Raw genomic sequence first — 17,519 nt, 5'->3', positions numbered from 1 at the left:
ATAAAACCTCAATATATCGAGAGAAACTATGACTTGGTGTAACTTGAAACCTGTCCTTAACCTGATTGAGACGATACACGTTGCAAGAATAGACTATGGTGAGTTAAATGTAGGACGGAGAAGTGCGTCACAGGGTGGCGCTATTCTTCTGTTTAAAAATCAGCAGTACATAGCCGGACGTCGGATCAGTGTGAGGGGAAACGTTATCGGTAACTTGGAAAAATCAGGACCAGACCAAATACCATTAACAAGGGTAAAATGGTTTTCAAGAACCCGAACCCGAAATCACCTGGCAGCTCGTCTAACATTTCATGTAGTGTGTGGTTTATATAGCACGTAAAACTAGCCAGATTCACAGAGAGGCAGTTCGATCGCAGCCAAATGATGTCCGTTCTACAGTAATGCTATTGCCACTTGCATATACTCACGTGATTTTACTTGAGAAAGCCTATTTGTGTTGTTTTAACTATCTCGTACACGTCAAAGAATCCCTTGAAATTTTGTGAAGATGCGAATCCTGACAGAAGCCACGAAGTAACGCTCGAGATGTGGTCGAACTATCTCTGCATAAGATATCTAACATTGTGAATCTGAAGTTAATTCATTTGTCATGATATATATATATATATACAGTAATTTCTACATGTAAGAGGGCTATTTGGCTTCTCCCGAGGGGCACTTTTATAGAGAAAGGGAACTCCATGTCGTGCTAGCTGAGCTGCTCTATTATGCTTTGTACTTTCTGCTGGAGTGGTCCCTTATAGCTGTGAATGACCTTTGGGAAAGTCGTTTATAGGTGGTGGCTTCTGTCAGTTGTCTGTAGCAGAGTATTAAGCTTGGAAAATTTTGTTCGTTGATAGGTGAAACGTCGTTCTTTAGACCCTCATAGTAGACTATTTTTCGACACTGCGCTGGACCATGTGGCACTTCGGAATACGTGCCACATGTACGCTTGTCAAGGCCGAGGGACATTGTTGATCGAGATCGTCTACATTGACAGTGACGGTCAAACGGTCGTCGTGGTGACAATCCCAGTGGCTTGTTAGGTTGTCATTTACACTGTCATACGCTCCGGTATGCGCAGCAGGCTAATATCGAGTTAGAACTGTAACAGGTGAGCAAGCGTACGATACCGTCGGACTCTGCAGTCCCAAAAGGTCTGCTACAAAGGAACAAAGGAAAGTTAAAATGGTCGTTCCCATTATAATCCTCCTGTTGTCAGCGGAACGGCTACCCAGGTGCCAGTCGTGCTGAATTCCAAGCAGCACACAAAAAGTATCATTTTTCCAAGTTCAGCTTTCTGTCGTAAAGACCTAACAAGATTGGATAAACTGTGTTTGAAAACGGTTTAACAGATGTGTGAAATGGGATTATTCGTTTGACTCTAGCAAGTTTTTGAAAGTTGATGTAAACTCCGGGCAGATCTCACAATTACCACCAGGAATTAAAAAAGTGTCACAGCTTAACATCGTAGCTCAACTAAGCCACATTGACTGAAGCGTATCATTCCACTATGGTGGAAATGCGGAAAATACGGTGTAGCTCTTTTGACTACTCTCACTTCACTTCTCACTACTTCTCACCACTCTCACTGGAATTTCACTAATCAGACTACCGCCCCGATAAATGTTGTTATATTTAGAGTAAGGATGAGTCTACAAACTGAAAACACCCATCTAGGTGGAGATACTGGTCTTTTGGTGTCACGGTTTGACTTTGATGCTTTGCAACGTTGATGTCGGGGGTTTACGGTTCCACACCGAATTATTGTAACCAGGTTGGGTCGTAAAATCACAGAATAGAGCCTCGACCAGATAAAAGGTCGCCGCTGCGTCGTCCTCTTCTAACGCTGTTGACGTTCGGACCACCATGTAGCCCAAAGCTGTAGAGACACTGCGGCTGCTAGACCGACCTCACAAAGTCTGAGACGCAAACGCGGATCAAGCCCCCATAGTGCCATGGTGTGCGAAGTGGACTGATGATTCGGAAGAAGTCAAGGTGACAACAGGCTAATTCGGTTCAGTCACTTGCATCTGACAGTCATGTGCGCGTTAGCGCCTGCTGAGGATACCAGCTGCCTATGAAAACGGATACTACGGTTCTCCGGTTCAGTCACTTCCATCTGGCAGTCATGTGCGCCTGTTGAGGATACCCGCTGCCTATGAAAGCGAATGCTACGGTTCTGAGGCAGTTTGGGTGCAAAGAACAAGACATAAGAATTGGTGCTGAAGAATGGGATGACAACCAGAACAGCGCCACTGGTCACGTGGTTTGCTGTGCGGATTTGTGCATGTGAGCACAGATTTGGTGAGTATCTGATATCCCCACTCCGTAGAGTACCTGCTCCACCACCACAACGAAGGAACTGTTGTATCTTCCACGCTCAGCTTCCAGTGCGTGCTGCCCCTTCTTATAGCATCTTCCATTCATTACTTACCTTAGCGCAGCAAGGCGAAGCAACTAGTCAACTGGCTTACGAAGAACTTGATAGAGGTAGCACAGCTGGTGCAGTCGATTAAACATGCGGCCGGTTTTTTGCCAAAGACCATTCGTCTCAACTCAACAGTGTTAATCCGATGCTCCCTTAATTGTCATGCAACGTCTCCCAGACACCAAAGTTCTTTGGTTTTATGACTGTGAACTAACATTGGATGTAACACTATAACAGAACTGTTGTTACTCACCTACAGGCTAACGTCATATCGACCTCAGAGGTATCTAAACTGAGGGAAAGTAGAACATGCCTCGACGATTTCAGCATTTCGGTCGTGGGCACCGCTACCATCTGACTTGACCCAGTGAAATTGTCCACTGATGTCATGCGCAGCTTTGGCAGTGTGCTAGTTTAGTCTGGCAAAGACCCTTTGAAGAGGCAAGATGCCTTTTCATCCGCGTGACATTATATAGATTGCTTGGTGTGATTTGTGTCTCGCTGGATGCTGAATTTGGTGGCGCGACATTTTCTGGATGTTCCAAGTCCTCAGAAAGAAGTTATCTGTCAGCAGTAATGGACACAAAGGTCTTCTGGGGATTCCACGGCGAGTTTGGAAAGAGAAGCTGACAAAGGATATGTCCAACAAATATTTTTTGGTGTCCAAGCCAGAACGTTGGCCTTCGTAGACTGTAAAACTCTCGCGCAAACTGGAGTACAAGGGATTAAGAAATATGATGAGGAGGCTCGGAACATTTCTAAAGGAAATGTGCTGGCAAAAATCAGCGCAATCGACTGAATCAATCGCGGCTAACATACCCAGAAGGATAACAATTTTTGACTTTATATAAGTGTGGCGGGTTCGAAAAGTAATCATAAGGTAAAATTGTCAATTCTTTCATTAACAGAACGTAATCCCACTTGGCTTTTGTCACTCGGCTTCTCCTGAGTGCTAGTAAGCCTTCGTAGAATGATACCTGCAGGTAGCTTACAAGCTGAGACACCGTTTTTGAGTTCAGAAAAAAACAATGTGTATCAAACTTTATTCTGGTATTCATGCTGCCTTCTAAAAGTTCAGCATGTTTTTTGGCAGACTGTGAACAATCCCCTTTGTTCTATTCAAAACGAAGCAAGGACAGGGTCGGGACTGAGTGCTCTGTTTCGATCCAGCAGTTTACTCGTTTTTTGACTTCATCACCGTTCGACGTAAGCAGTGCATACATCGCTCTGGGACGGGTATTGCGCTGATCGTTATGCTATGCACACCAACCTAGCTAAACTTTTGTTTGAAATATTCTGCTCAAAGTCAGAATTACAATACTTTTTCGTTCCTTATTGTTAGCACGTTTATGGATGAATGTTTCAATAGATCTGTAAAAAAAATCAGTAGAAACACCTACAAGCACTTGGAGAACAGGACGCATGCAGCTAAATAAACAGAAACTGTGTAAGCCAAAACGACTCAAATAGATCACATTCTCAAAATGACAGAGGTGAAGTATTAAGTAGTATCATACAAAGGACTAGGAAACTTATATAAACAGAGGTTTTGGTGCAACAAAATACGCCAGTGAACTTTAATGGACCATTAGGATGAGATTTCCGCAGTGCGGTATGTAGGGGATGGGAGCGATCATGCAGAATTGTGTCAAGAAGATCCAGGTAAACTTTGATATGGTGATTTATCGAGGTTTTTTGCTTCACTGCTAGATGACAGGTAACTCTAATTTCAACAGGTCAAAAAGTGCCGGTGAGCAGTAAAGTATCGTAGACACAGCAGTGACAAGAATGAAAGATTTACTACAAAAAGAAAACCTCCTAGAGAGGGAATTCTTCTGAAAGAAAAGAACTCAGTCACCGGAGTTTCAGATGCACGTCCTCTGCGTGATCATTCCCGGGAAGATCAACGGATAACCTAGCTTTGAAGTATCTAGTGCGCTTTATTTGGGCTAAGATTTAACCGACGATGATGGCTGGAGAGACCAGTGGTGGTACACCATCCGTATGTTGGCCACGTCAGTGCACAAACACAAGTGAGACCGCATGCCATCACATGGTGAATTTTTTTGACACGGTTTATCGTCCTTGAGAAATTGTTTTTACGGAAAATCTACTTTACTTCAAACGTAGAAAACCATGAAATGGTTAGACCTGTGTGTTAGTTGTCTACCAACCAGAGTCTGGTATAAATGTGCACCAGACCAGCTAATAAAGAAAATTAATAACTTCGTAGCTAACATCTATCCCGAACAAATGCTATGATGAACCAACACCTTCCCCCACTCAACCGAAGCAGTACAACTCAAAATAAAGAATCTTTCATGTGTTTCTCACTGGAATGGTAGTCTAACAGAACAAAACACAATTTGGTACACGCGGTAAACTACACACTTCCAACTGCTCAAATGCGCACAGCATTCAGCTCAAAAATGCTGACGATTCATTTTGAGCCCTGGAGGTTGGAAGACCGTTCCACCCCTCGCGTTATGTGTCAGTCTGTTTGTGGTGGCTTCACTTCAGTGACGCCTTTCGCAGTAAAGTACTAAACAGTTAGCAAAACACTTACCACGGGCCGTGTTGCACACAACTCAGTCTCCACAGATGGCAACAGAGTAGTAGAGCCCATCGATAAAGCAGCCTGTTGTCGAAACACGTCATCGTAGTTTGAGATGACAACGGAACTCAGTAGTCTCTTGGAACATTGTGAAACCAATTCAACCATTCTGATAAAAACCCTTCTCAGACAACTCAGTTTCCCAATTTATCGATTCGAACTCGAGCCAGCCTCAAAAACTGTAGTAGCTGCTTCGGTGTGTCAGAGAGTTTGCGCGTGTGCGTGTCCGTTCGTCGTTCCACCATCGATCTGGCATGTGACTTGAGTGGCTGATTGGATGTGTCCGATTGGTTGGCTCGCGTGAGCGCTGTGGGTTGACTGGATATGTGACTCAGTTGTTTTGCTTGCCTGCCACGAAAGCGGACCAGATTGGCCGCGTGTACCCAATACACCCGTGTCCGTACTTACGCGCTCTTCTGACGTACTGTGAACTACAATAAAAACGTAGTTGTAAACAAGTCACATGACTCCACCATTATCCACATTTGACCACTGAATGATCCAAGTATTTTTTCAAATTTCTGCAGTGTTCTCAAAGAGGCATGAGCATAATCTTGATATAATCCGACAAACGCAGTTCTCAAAACCGGGTTATAACCCAAATAAATTGATATCTTTGAGTTTCATAGTTTTGATGCTGAAAACCTATCCGCATCTTGCACTATCAAGCTACCAAGAATTATGCTTCGATTCGCGCGCTGTCTCGTACAGGTCTTGTCAATCTGCCTGAATCACCTTGGACGCGCTCAAATTAACGGGTCGCTGAAAACGGAAGCCATCCGAGGTGGGGGAACCAACTTCCTATCTCCACTGGGGACCATACGCTGTTTGTGCTCGATGCCGTTTCGTTCCCTGTCAACGTTTGCTTGATCACGTTCTAGAAAAACCACACAACGGTTAGAGTAAGATGAAACTGAACAAATAAACAGGTCACATTCTGCTCTTGAATCCTCAGAATACTGCTATATTATGTGTGTGTGAATCCTATTTAGCTATGGGAGACAGAAGCAAATGTTTTCGTACAAATTTTACCCGTTTTTCCAGTGCATTTTACGCACTTCAGAAAGATTTAGTCCTTCGCCTCGGAGACCTTTTGAGACCAGTTTGAATCGATCTATCTAGCCACTCTAACCCGCATATTTCGCTGAGCGCAACTTATATATACAAAGTATTAGAAATACCTCAACTACCAGAATAAATGAACGTCAAGCGCTACAAGGGTTGTTCTGCCAGCCCTCATCCTAGGACGATTCCAGCTTGACGACTATATTGCGTTTGATTAATCCTACTCTCTAGCTCCCGATTCAGAAGTGTATTATCGGGCTGTTCTGTTCTGGGATGCATAGTACGAATCCTGCAAAGTGTACTAAAATTTAATTCCACTCCAAACTTGATCAACAAATGAATGATTTAGAAACGATCCCCACACAGCACTAATCAGTAGTTGCCTCTTCACCCTAATGTAACGCATTACGAGTTAAGATGTGTTCAGGCGTGGCCACGCAGGAAGCGTAGTTTGAAAACATGACGAATGCCTTTTATCATAAGACTAACTGTCCTTCACTGTTCACCTTTATTAATTAACTGTTTTTACGCCGAACTTGTGGAGATTTCATCGATATTAGCCAGTTTAGTTTAACAATCGCGTGTGTGTGTGCAAAACCATTCCTGAGATCCAGCTTTAGACAACGTATCGTAATATCTCGAATATCATATCAACTGAAGTGGTCTGGTACAGCACATTCAACTGAAGCAGAGCATTTTAAACGAGATATTTATCTGACATTCAGCAGATTCTCTCATTCAAACGAAATCGGTTCGCAAGTAGAAACTCGCTGTGTACGCCTCAATAAAACATTTTCAGAAACTGTGTGAGCAGCGTTCCGTTTTTATTCCGGGCCCTTGGGCAGGTTATTTTAACCGCACCACTCATTATGTGCATATCATCCGTTCCTATATTTCTAAATTTATAACGTTTTTGCATACGTCTCAACAGGCTATATGACGCACAAAAAAGGTACACATGGTTCGTGTTATGTATCACACTCTCTATCACACCACTCTAAACCTACATTGCTTTGCAGCTAGTGCTGTATACTGCGCATACACCTTTACATGAGCTTCGATTACCTGTGAGGTAGCAGTTTTTCAAGCGCTAAGAGTCTTTGGACAAAATAAGTCAGGGTCATGACCTTGAATTTCAGTTGGCTGGTCATATTGCGGTTTCCAAACAAGAGGTTAGTTTTGTGGTTTGCCAGGTAGAAACTCACACGTACTGATAGCGGTGGAATTCATGCTAAATCTATCTGTGCTAAAGGAGAAGGTGAGGAATACGAAATCCCACATTCTGGAAGGAATTCCGTTGATCGGTGGTGTCCGCACAAACAAAGAGCGAAGTGATCAAACAGCGCATCTGCAACGGAACCTTGTGAAAAGCAGCAACCTTACCACCCTTGCTGACAAAGAAGTAATGCGTTCCAACAAATCTTATGCAGATCATCTACGAAGAACTGATAGTATACCAGCAGCGATCAGGAACTCCAGAGAATCCAAACATATATCGTTCAGAGGAACCAAGTATGATACCGTGTACGTTGAACAGAGTAGTCCCTCATTGCAGGGAAGTCAGTCTGAAGATGAACTTGTTACCAAGTCGGGAAGAGAATCGACCGTACAAGCATATTCCGCTTCAAACTTGAAAAACAGTGTACGGGAATCAGGCTACTCTGATCATCCACAAAGCAGTTTCAGTGTGGCCCGTGGTGTTAATAAGGAGGAACAAATACGTCTGCTAGAAATTCGTCGTGCTAAACTCTTGAGTCGAATTCACGAGTTACTCACAAACGTGGATCAACAAGGGCAACTTCGTTCAAATGCTGAGACAGCAGAACAAAGAGAGCTAAGCAAACTTCACCCTGTAAAGGAAGACCTAATAGTACCCAGGGTAGCCAGTTACTGGAATGCAAAAAGTACGCAAACCGAAGGTAGAAAACTACTGAAAGCTCGCAGAGGACTACATGTAATTCAGAAGCCACAACCTCCTGGAGTGCCTGTTCATTATACAGGAGGTCCCGGTCCTCAAGCCAAGAGGGGACTAGTCCAAAACAAAGTATTTGAGGATAAAAAAAGCATGTTGAGGATGGATAAATCAACGGAAATTGACGAATGGAATTTGGAGGATGAACAATACAAATGTGACGGAAAAGACAAATCAGTTCAAACGCAGTTTCTCAAGCCGCGTCAACGTCGTCGTTTCAGCGATGCTGTGGAAATAACAGTTCGGATGCTTTCCCAGCCGAATTATACGATGAAGGTAGTGGCTGATGGGAGTGGGTTACGAGCAGTGAGGGAAGATATTAAAATAGAGTCAAATAGAACTAGCTTAGCCGTGGGAACAGAACCTGAACCAGAACCCAGATACAAAGGTCTGCAATCTGCTACGACTAGTGAAGAAGGTTTTAGAAACAAAAGGGTTAGTTCGGTAATAGAGGTGTTTTTAAAACAACCGTCTATGAGACTCGATTATGCGCAGAGTCTCCAATCATCTGAGGAGCCGAAAAAGGTAGAGGGCCAATACAAAGATAAGGAGGAACACAAGTCAGGTAACTCAATACTGGCATCTTCACGGAAAGACAATGGTGAAGATTTTTTGGATTTATCTGATCAGAAGCGACCGGAAAAATCCGAAGTTTCTGTTCCGGAAATGCATAATTTGAGATCATCGCTTGGAACACTCGTCGTATCAGTTGATGCCCAACCATCTCAGTTGGATAAAACAGCTGTGGGTGAATCGAGACTAGGAGACAGGGAGCCAACGCAGGATAAAAACTTAGCAAGCTTATCTGATGATTTCGGACCTACATCCGAACATGCCAAGAGAACTGAGTTGGAGTTCCCCGATTACAAACAGTTCGAAAACAGTGAATATACTATTCCAGTGGATCATCTTCTGACACAACCACATACAGAACCTGTGGCATCTTATGATTTTGAACGTTTGCAAGGGGATAGAACAAAAATCGGTGGGCTTGAACAGGACGGCGATGGACAATTGCGGCAGTTGGAAATAACAAGACTGGTTGGCGATATCGAAGCGGTGGCCAAACCGGTGAGCCATGGTGAAGACATTCGTTTCGATAGGTTGGGTAACAATCAGCCAGAAACTAAAGAAAGTCTTTATTCACTAGGACGCGCCGCAACACCAGATGGTGGTGCAGCCACCGAGTTGCTTGAGTCCCAACTACCGAAAGCAGAGACAACAGATGTGTATCAACTAGGCCAAAAAGATGGCGACCTGCTGCAAGAGGCGGAAGCAACAAGCCCTACTGGCAGCACCATTGCAGAACCCAAACTCGAGGACCGAAATCAAGAATCCGTGCTAGCTTCTTCGGAGAGAAATGTTTCGGATCCAGGGGAAAGAGCTGTTTCACCAGAACTTGGTCTGCCATCACCGTCTGAGTCGTCAGCTATGGTGCATGACTCTCGGTCATCCGAAATCGAGAGGACAGCGTCATATGAGGTTGGAGAAGACAGCGATGGTATGCCAAGGGAGCCAGGCATCGTTGAACAGCCCGACATTGAACATAGTGTTCAGCATTTGGGAACAGGCCCAATACCTGCTTCTAATCAAACTGCACCAGCGTCGATTGAGAGAAATGAGGGGAAAATAGAATCTGACGAACGGAGTGAAGTGATCGCTTCCACCGCCGATGAACCCGAATACACCACAATTAATGCTTTCCTGAACTGCCCGACATTGAACATGATGTTCAGCATTTGGGAACAGGCGCAATACCTGCTTCTGATCAAACTGCACCAGCGTCGATTGAGAGGAATGAGCGGAAAATGGAATCTGAAGAGCGGAGTGAAGTGATCGCTTCCACCGCCAACGAACCCGAATACACCACAATTAATGCTTTCAATGAGGAGTTCTAAAGTGTGTGCTCCACTCTTCAAAAAGGTTTAAAATTATCCAAAATGTGCAGCCACTGCGTGAGTTACTGTTGAGTGTGTTCATATTAACCGCTTTCGAACGGTCAACATTTTTTGGCTTCCCTTTGTTATGAAGCGTTTGGAAAGAGCGTGCATGTTAGTTTACCAAATAAGTTGGGATGTCAATTTTTTGAAGTTACATAAACTTCCTTTTTGATGAATACGGTATAGTTTCTTTGCATTTTGAATTTCTCCGTTACAAGCCCAGGAGAAAATAAGCTAACACGTCCCCTGAAAAGGCGCATCGTGTTTTTTGCTCTTTTCAAAGAAATGACTTCAATCTTTGGTTGCAAGCGTGAAATTAGAATTTGGGGACCAGGCCTGTTTGGTGAAGCGCAAGAAGAGTGAAACAGAGGTAGGTAGTTACTTCCAAACCAAAAAGACTGTCATACTATTAGCACGGTTGTTGTGACATGATGTTCTGGACGGTTTTGGATTTGGTGCGCTTAAGGCTCGTGATATTAGTGTGATTTAAATTTTGTACGGTCGTTCCTTGTTGAACTAGAATTATTAGAATGAATCCAGAGGTTTGATTCATTTTGTTGGACAAGACTAGGGAAGCGCATCCAAGGAAATATCGTCCAAAGGACGAAAAATCTAAGGACAGTATTGGAGCATGTAGTTGTGAAGGTTCAAATTGAATAGTAGGAGATGAGATCTTCGAAGATATACCTGGCATATACCTGCGTCAGTGCTGACTGGTACTGTCACATGTTCAGCTACGGTTACCTGACGGGCCAGCAATACGCATAGGCCAGTTCAATGACACCGAGTGGCGATACTCGTCGATTTCGACAGCCTTGATGTACCTGTCGCTTTATCCATTAGAATACAAACTGGAGCTCGGGAAAAATTTTTAACCGTCAACAAAAGGTCCTTCGAGTAGATTATGAGCCAGAACACTAAAGCAGTTTCGGATCCCCTGTGGGTTTCATCTGCAAGGATTTCGATACGGTCTCAGAACTGCACACTTGTTTCGGAATCACCCAAGTCCAGAAACGCATTCATCAGAAACACCGTAGTGCAGCGGCACAATTTGCGCCGCAAAAAATAACGCAACTGTTTAGCTTTGAATGAAGCAATCAACCTTTCCAAAAACAGAGTTGACAACACAGTCTTTTAGAGAGAGAAATGTGTAGGATTTTTCAATAACGACTTGCGCAAATGTGCGAAACTGAAATACTGACATGTGTCTAAATTAACTTCAGGTGTATTTGCGCCAGTCTAGTTTCCTTAAACAACTCAAGACTTTTTAGAGTGGCCAGCTTGAAAAACACCAAACAAGGGATTTGAGCAATAGATCTGACGACAAGTTAAACTTTTCCTTGATTCTGAAAAGCCGTTTAGCATATAAATAAATGCGTATATGCTTCTGTAATTGAGGGTTTCCTTTCGAAGACCAAAGCGTTCGTTTTTTTTTTCATGTACCTCCAGATTTTCTCAGCCTATTCCTTCTTACTAGGCCTAAACGAGAAGTGATTTTTGTGACTCCAAGCACACGGATGCTTGCATTACCACCGAAACTCATCAAATAGGCTCACATGATGATAAATATATGCATCGACAACATTTCTGCAACTGGTGATCACACAGGGAACTAAGGTAGATAAAGGCTAGCTGATTGTGAGAAGTACAGGTACGTGTGTAAACTGGGAGAATACCAGCGTTGCCGGTGCTACTGTCCGCGAAAAAACTCCTGGATTGTGTTTGAAAGGTATGGTATCAACTCTTAGATAAACAAAACACCTGCAATAATGTTTTTAAATCATTCTGATCGGTATTTAAGCTTGCCTACAAGTTTTCTTTCCAACATTCGAATTTATTCGGAGGCAACATATGTACTTGGCAATCAAGTAACCTATACATCTCTCCTTTTCGCGATGTAGCCCCTATTCAGCTCTTAGGAAGAATAAACAGTTGAATAGTGCCCAGAACATCAACAAAATCAATAACAGAAATCGCATTGGGGTGTTCTTTTTCACAAGACCTTGTCGTGGTCCTCATGTGCTATCCAGTTTGGTAGCGTAATCCACAACCAAGCTATTGCTCAATGTAATACAATGCCGATATATATATATATATATATATATATTCCGTATGATGCACCACAAGTGGACTATCCTTGACGGACCGTAACACCCGTTTCCTGTCACTCTGTGACTGCGGGGTGTGTGCTCGTTTTACCCGAACCTTTTCTCGCCACACAGTGTCGCGACTGATTGAATCCAGCTAGTTCGTTTGACGGCCATTTAACCACTTTTGGACGATAGGTTTTAAGGGACGGGGTGGCGTTGAAACTTTTAGCGAACGCGATGAACTGTAAACCAGTTGATTTATATGTTTTCCCAGCATAACGTGAACCAGGATGTTGTGTCTACGAGTAGGGTCACACAAGACATCACGCTGATCACTTTTGTGTAAATTACGCGTAGGAATCTCTAAAAACTAGTTCACGTCAAACAATAGGTCACTGATGTTAGCAATGTTGTGGGATGTAGGTAGGTTGGGTGCGCTGCGTGGTTGTTGGTCTGTTCGCCGAGCTTAGCAGTTGGATTGCAAACGGTTCATCACCCGAAAAATCACCGAAAAATCTTTGCCTGAGGATGCAGTAACTAGCTGCAGTTGACTTTATCTCTCAGTGAACAGGAATATCGATCCGCATTGTGGGGCTAACCTGATCAACCACCCATACGTCAAGCACCAAAACACACGTGCCATCAAAGCTAGGGCTGGGTATGGTCCTTCAGCAGAATATTTTAATTTTGGCTTACTGATAAAGATATGAGTAGCTCACGTGGCGACACAAGCGACTTAACAGAATAAACTCATCCCGAATTCGCTACATTTTTCAACATCTGTAATAATATTACTCTGGGTTGTTACATCTGCAGATGTTTTCATCTAGTCTCGCTTAAACTGCTTGCTCTTCTACAGACCCTGTGCACAACGGCCATTACTCACTCAAGTCAGTCCTTATGGCGCAGTTTTGTATGCGTTCTTAGCTCTCGAGTTGGAGTGAGGAAGTGTGTTGTTCACACTAATCGCTCGGGCTGCTCTACAAAAAACCGACACTTGGTAGGTCCGTTTATCCAACCAACTTCTGAATTAGCCCGAGGATCAAGCCCTTGCGTAAAGGCTTGCCTCCAAACGATATGGCATACACAGGCTCACTGAATTGCACCCTCGGGTATCCGCTGCCTTCGTCTCGGTGTGGACTGACCTCGGTCAGCAGATTCGCCTGCGCTGCCGACTTGCTAGACTAGTACTGCATTGAGGGTCGGATGTGAGGAGGCTCGGTGTGACCGGTTAAAGGCCAATCGCTCTACTTGCACTTCTGTGGTGAGCTGAAGTTTGACGGTGGTGAAACCAAATAGTAGGTGGTGAATCATGCAGGAAAGTGGAGTGGCTTTAGTCCGGAAAGCCTCTACCAATCCTGTGAAGCGATTATCTATTCACGCGGCACAAACATAGCACTGCATGCGCCTCTGAATAACCAGTTTTTGCAACTGGTAGTTCGAAGGAAATCTGTGTGACCTTTGAACTTGAGAAATCCGGAAACTTGCCTGATATTGGCATCACTCACTTGATCCCATGACGCACTGACCCGTATATTTCCAAACCCACCTCTTTCTTCAATTCTTTCTTTGAAGAGTATGTGTCGTGACCTTCACAAACTTACCACTTGATTCCTTGTATCATGTAAATTAGCAAAGAGAACCTGTCGCAAGAAACAAGCTTTGTTCCAAATTCGTTTTAAAATGGACAGTTCACAATGCCATATACAATGTTCATAGTTGCATAATCTCAGTGATGTATATGTTCAGAACGATTCGAAGAATTCGCCTTGTGCATGACGAACATCTAAATAAAACACTTTATCCCCGGTCCATTACTACACTCATTCACGAGGTTTCATGGTTCATTAAGGTGAGCAAAGCGATTCGGACGGGGGAAGGACCGCTTCCTACTGATCCACCTATTTTCGCCCAGATCTTTGAACACTTTGAGCTTGAAATCGAACAGCAATGATCGGACTCATATCAGTGATGGGACTACTTGGCGCTGCAGGAGCAGTATTTAGACACCAACGATAATAGCTACAGGTCACATTTTCGGAAAAAAATTACCCAGTGTTCGGATGCCAAACAATCAATCTAGCCCCATGTTCGGCGCTGAAGCACGCGGGTTATGTGATTTCAATCTAACCGAAACCCAGTTGTGAAAAACTTGCTATTCAGATATAAACTGGCCTGCCGGTCGGAGGAGTAATAGTGCCCCTGAGAATCTGAGGTTTCCAAATTGCCCCACTTCGATTGTTGCAGATGATGCAGATTGAGGGCATTCCAAATGACCGTTCTTACGAAACGTCACTCTTTTCGGTGACGTTGGGTGCTGATTTGTCATCTCACTGGTTCTCGTCGCTTACCTGGTCCACCGGTGATCTACAGATCCAGCGGAAAGCTCACGAATCATTTGGGCAGAATGAAAATCACCGTGAGGCTACTGAACAAACCACGAGAGTAAACCTTTCACAGGCAGAATTTTTCACCATTGAATGATGGATCTAATCCAAAAGGTAAAATTGTTTGGTGCCTGGCACCCAAGTCAATTTGATATCATAATCAGTTTAGAAAACCTTGTTGAACGGATCCATGAGGATGGAGCTCCGAATGACAGTAAAGTTTCAACAACACGCTCGAAAGTATTCAATGCAACTAATCGATTCACTCACGTCCGGTTCTTGTCACGACGGCAAAACTGTCAATAACCGGTGAACTTTGTGACAGGAAAAGAAAAAAACCTGCTAATAAGAGCTGAAAAGCGTCGTTTCCGAGCCAGTAGTGGATGATTGTAAACACTGCACAGGTGATATAACATCATTACAAGACTTCCTAACAATGAATCCCCAGCAATCCTGACCAATTTCCCGCCGGCTTGAGTGTATTTCAGCCATTTAAGAAGCAAGACTTCCTAACAATGAATCCCCAGCAATCCTGCCTGACCAATCGCCGGCTTGAGTGTATTTCAGCCATTTAAGAAGGGTAGAACACAGTGATGAAACTGACTTATTGTTGCACGCACAACCCACTGAACACAAGGGTGAGCTTTGCATAGCTACGAAAAGATCAAAGAGGATCACTGAGTTGCAGTGTCGTCGGGAAGCATTTGACATATACAAGAAGTGTTTCAATGCGGTTGTTTCGGATTTTCAGTGTTTAGTCGGGTTTCTCAGAGATTTAGACATATCAGTTCAAAGATAAATGCTCAGAAAATGAGAAGAGTTCTAACGATGCTAAGCAGCTCAGTTATTCAGCACATTCAACTCAGTAGCCCTGAACTGACTTTTCTGCTCCATATACATGTTCCTGCTTGACACCCCTACACAAAATTATCATTCATTTCGTGAAAACGGTAGACCTGAGACGGCTTTTGTCACCAGTGAGTAGTTTAGAGGAAAGTTGTTCTTAGTCCAAATCAGAACTTGAACTGTTTTTGCGTAGGTTCATTATGGACCCGAAAGACTTGGAACAGGTTGTCTATTTTCGATAATCTATAGTGAATTGCTTTAGTGCAGTTTCGGTGAAAAAGACAGTATGCAACTATTGCTGGATTTTCAGTCCAGTGAAAATATAATCGATGGAGGGGATGCTGTTAATGCTCTACTAGAACCCGAAAACTAGTTGTATGAACGAGAAAACGGAGAGCACCAACAATGTCAGTTTGTTGAGTAAAATTATTACAACAGGTATATAGGCGAACAAGGGACTTATCGTTTTGCAGGTACAGGTTGATAAATCCTGTTGTATGTCCGGATGCAGGTTTTGTGTCTTCTTCGCCGCTGTAGCGGCCACACGTATTCCTGAATATCCGTGCCTAAAACGCCGTAAATCCTGGGCGGCTCTTCTCCGAGTTGGGCGACATGCGAAGCTCTGTTGAGTTGTGTTGTGTTGCTGCGCTGTTACCCTATATGTAGGATCGTTTGCGTGTGTGTGGGTGTCAGTCTTGACTTGTTGCTACCTTATCGGACGGTAGGCAGTCTATGTCAGATGAGTCACTCTTGTGTGTCGTGGTTTGTACTTGTAGGAAAAGAAGGACGAGTCTTGGGATCAAGGGCTTGACTATGAGCTGTCTAGTCATATAAGTCACGATTCTGTGGCGTGATTTGTAAGTGTAAGAAAAAAAGACAGATCTCGTGATCTAGCGAGTGTCGGTGACCCGTACAGTCCTGTGTGTGGCGAAAGGGTGGCTACAATGCCACCGAAGACGAATCAGTTACAACATTGAGTTCTTCTGTGGTTCCAACATTTGCAATGCAGCCAAGCCGAGGAATGATTCTAGAAGTGGAAACTACCCGGAAAAAAACGGATCTTACGAAACGAGGTAGACTGTTTGGAACAATTTATCGAATAAGTGTTATTACCCTATGAATTCAGTGTTTTTAAGGGGCAATATACGGTTGATTAAGGAAATGAAAGTGTCCCTTCGAACCGAAAGATTTATTATTTTCTCAACTTGATCGTTTATTGATTGTTTATTTCAATGATCAATAATCAGGGAAATTAGAGAAGCCATTGTAAGGTCAGAAGTGATCAATGAAATGCTTAAAGCTAAGCTTTCTTAGCACACGTGATTGTTCGCAGTGCGTCCTTAAAAAGCTGCTCACAAGGTTGCTGAAAACTCTTCGACAGCCCACGGCCAGTTTCGCCCTTCTTGGTGCTCATCAGGTAGGCGCAGTCCCCGAGTTTCCGTCAACCTTATGTTCTACCTGAACTTAATCAAACGACCTCATTTTTATGGTCTGGTAATCCAGTGGGTAGTCAATGAGGAAAAAAAGCTACCTATAACCCGGCGATCGTCAGAATCCCGCAACTGAACTCTCGGTCATCAAGTTGGCGAACAGTACATTTTATTGATAGCCAACGCGGTATATGTCGTCAATCGACGACGATGCACTAGTGAACATGGGGTAAATATTGGCACTGTCATACGAGATGAATCCTGATGTTTCTCATTAAACCTACAGCGTTGTCATGGGCACCGGAATTTCTCCACTTGAGGATATTTGTTGCGCACCATACTGCATGATGCTTCACTTGAATCCATTAGACCGATGGGGAGGTTAACGTTATATAAAAGCGAATTGTCCGACTGGAAAGTTTGCTCAGTAGCTCTTGACTGTAGCGGGCTAGAGAAATGAAGGTAGCTGTGTTTTTGAACGTTAGTGCTAACTTAACGCCACCGGGCAACGATTTTGTTTAAAAAACTATGAGAACAGTCTATCAGTGCTTGTTAGACTCACAGTATTTACAGTCATCCCGTTATCCTTTGAACAATTCCCTTCTTGTTCTTGAGCACTTATCTTCTATGTTGCACGACAAGAATGAAAGGAACTAGAGAGAAGTACTGTACTAATTAGAGATCATCAGCAGTGCGAATTCTTGACAATTAAAGATTTCGAACTGCGGATATATGACTCACTCC

The 17,519-nt window shown here is 43.6% G+C and overlaps 2 protein-coding genes across 2 annotated transcripts in view; both read left to right on the top strand.

Annotated features, from left to right (window-relative positions):
- Positions 1–7,338: 7,338 nt before the first annotated feature.
- T265_01882 (hypothetical protein) lies at positions 7,339–9,918 on the top strand (the record flags this gene model as incomplete). Its single annotated transcript, XM_009166008.1, has 1 exon — positions 7,339–9,918. One exon carries the CDS (start codon positions 7,339–7,341, stop codon positions 9,916–9,918), a length of 2,580 nt encoding a protein of 859 aa, XP_009164272.1.
- A 39-nt stretch (positions 9,919–9,957) lies between these two features.
- Positions 9,958–17,519, top strand: part of T265_01881 (hypothetical protein) — a gene marked incomplete at both ends in the record, with an annotated part of 8,272 nt that continues 710 nt past the window's right edge. The window contains one exon of the mRNA XM_009166007.1: positions 9,958–9,981. Within this exon, the coding sequence (XP_009164271.1) occupies positions 9,958–9,981 (24 nt within the window). The remainder of the gene's footprint in view (positions 9,982–17,519) is intronic.

This window comes from Opisthorchis viverrini, assembly GCF_000715545.1.
Source record: "Opisthorchis viverrini unplaced genomic scaffold opera_v5_21, whole genome shotgun sequence".
In the NCBI taxonomy this organism is placed as follows: Eukaryota; Metazoa; Platyhelminthes; class Trematoda; order Opisthorchiida; family Opisthorchiidae; genus Opisthorchis; species Opisthorchis viverrini.
This window is presented reverse-complemented; position numbering and strand designations above follow the sequence as displayed.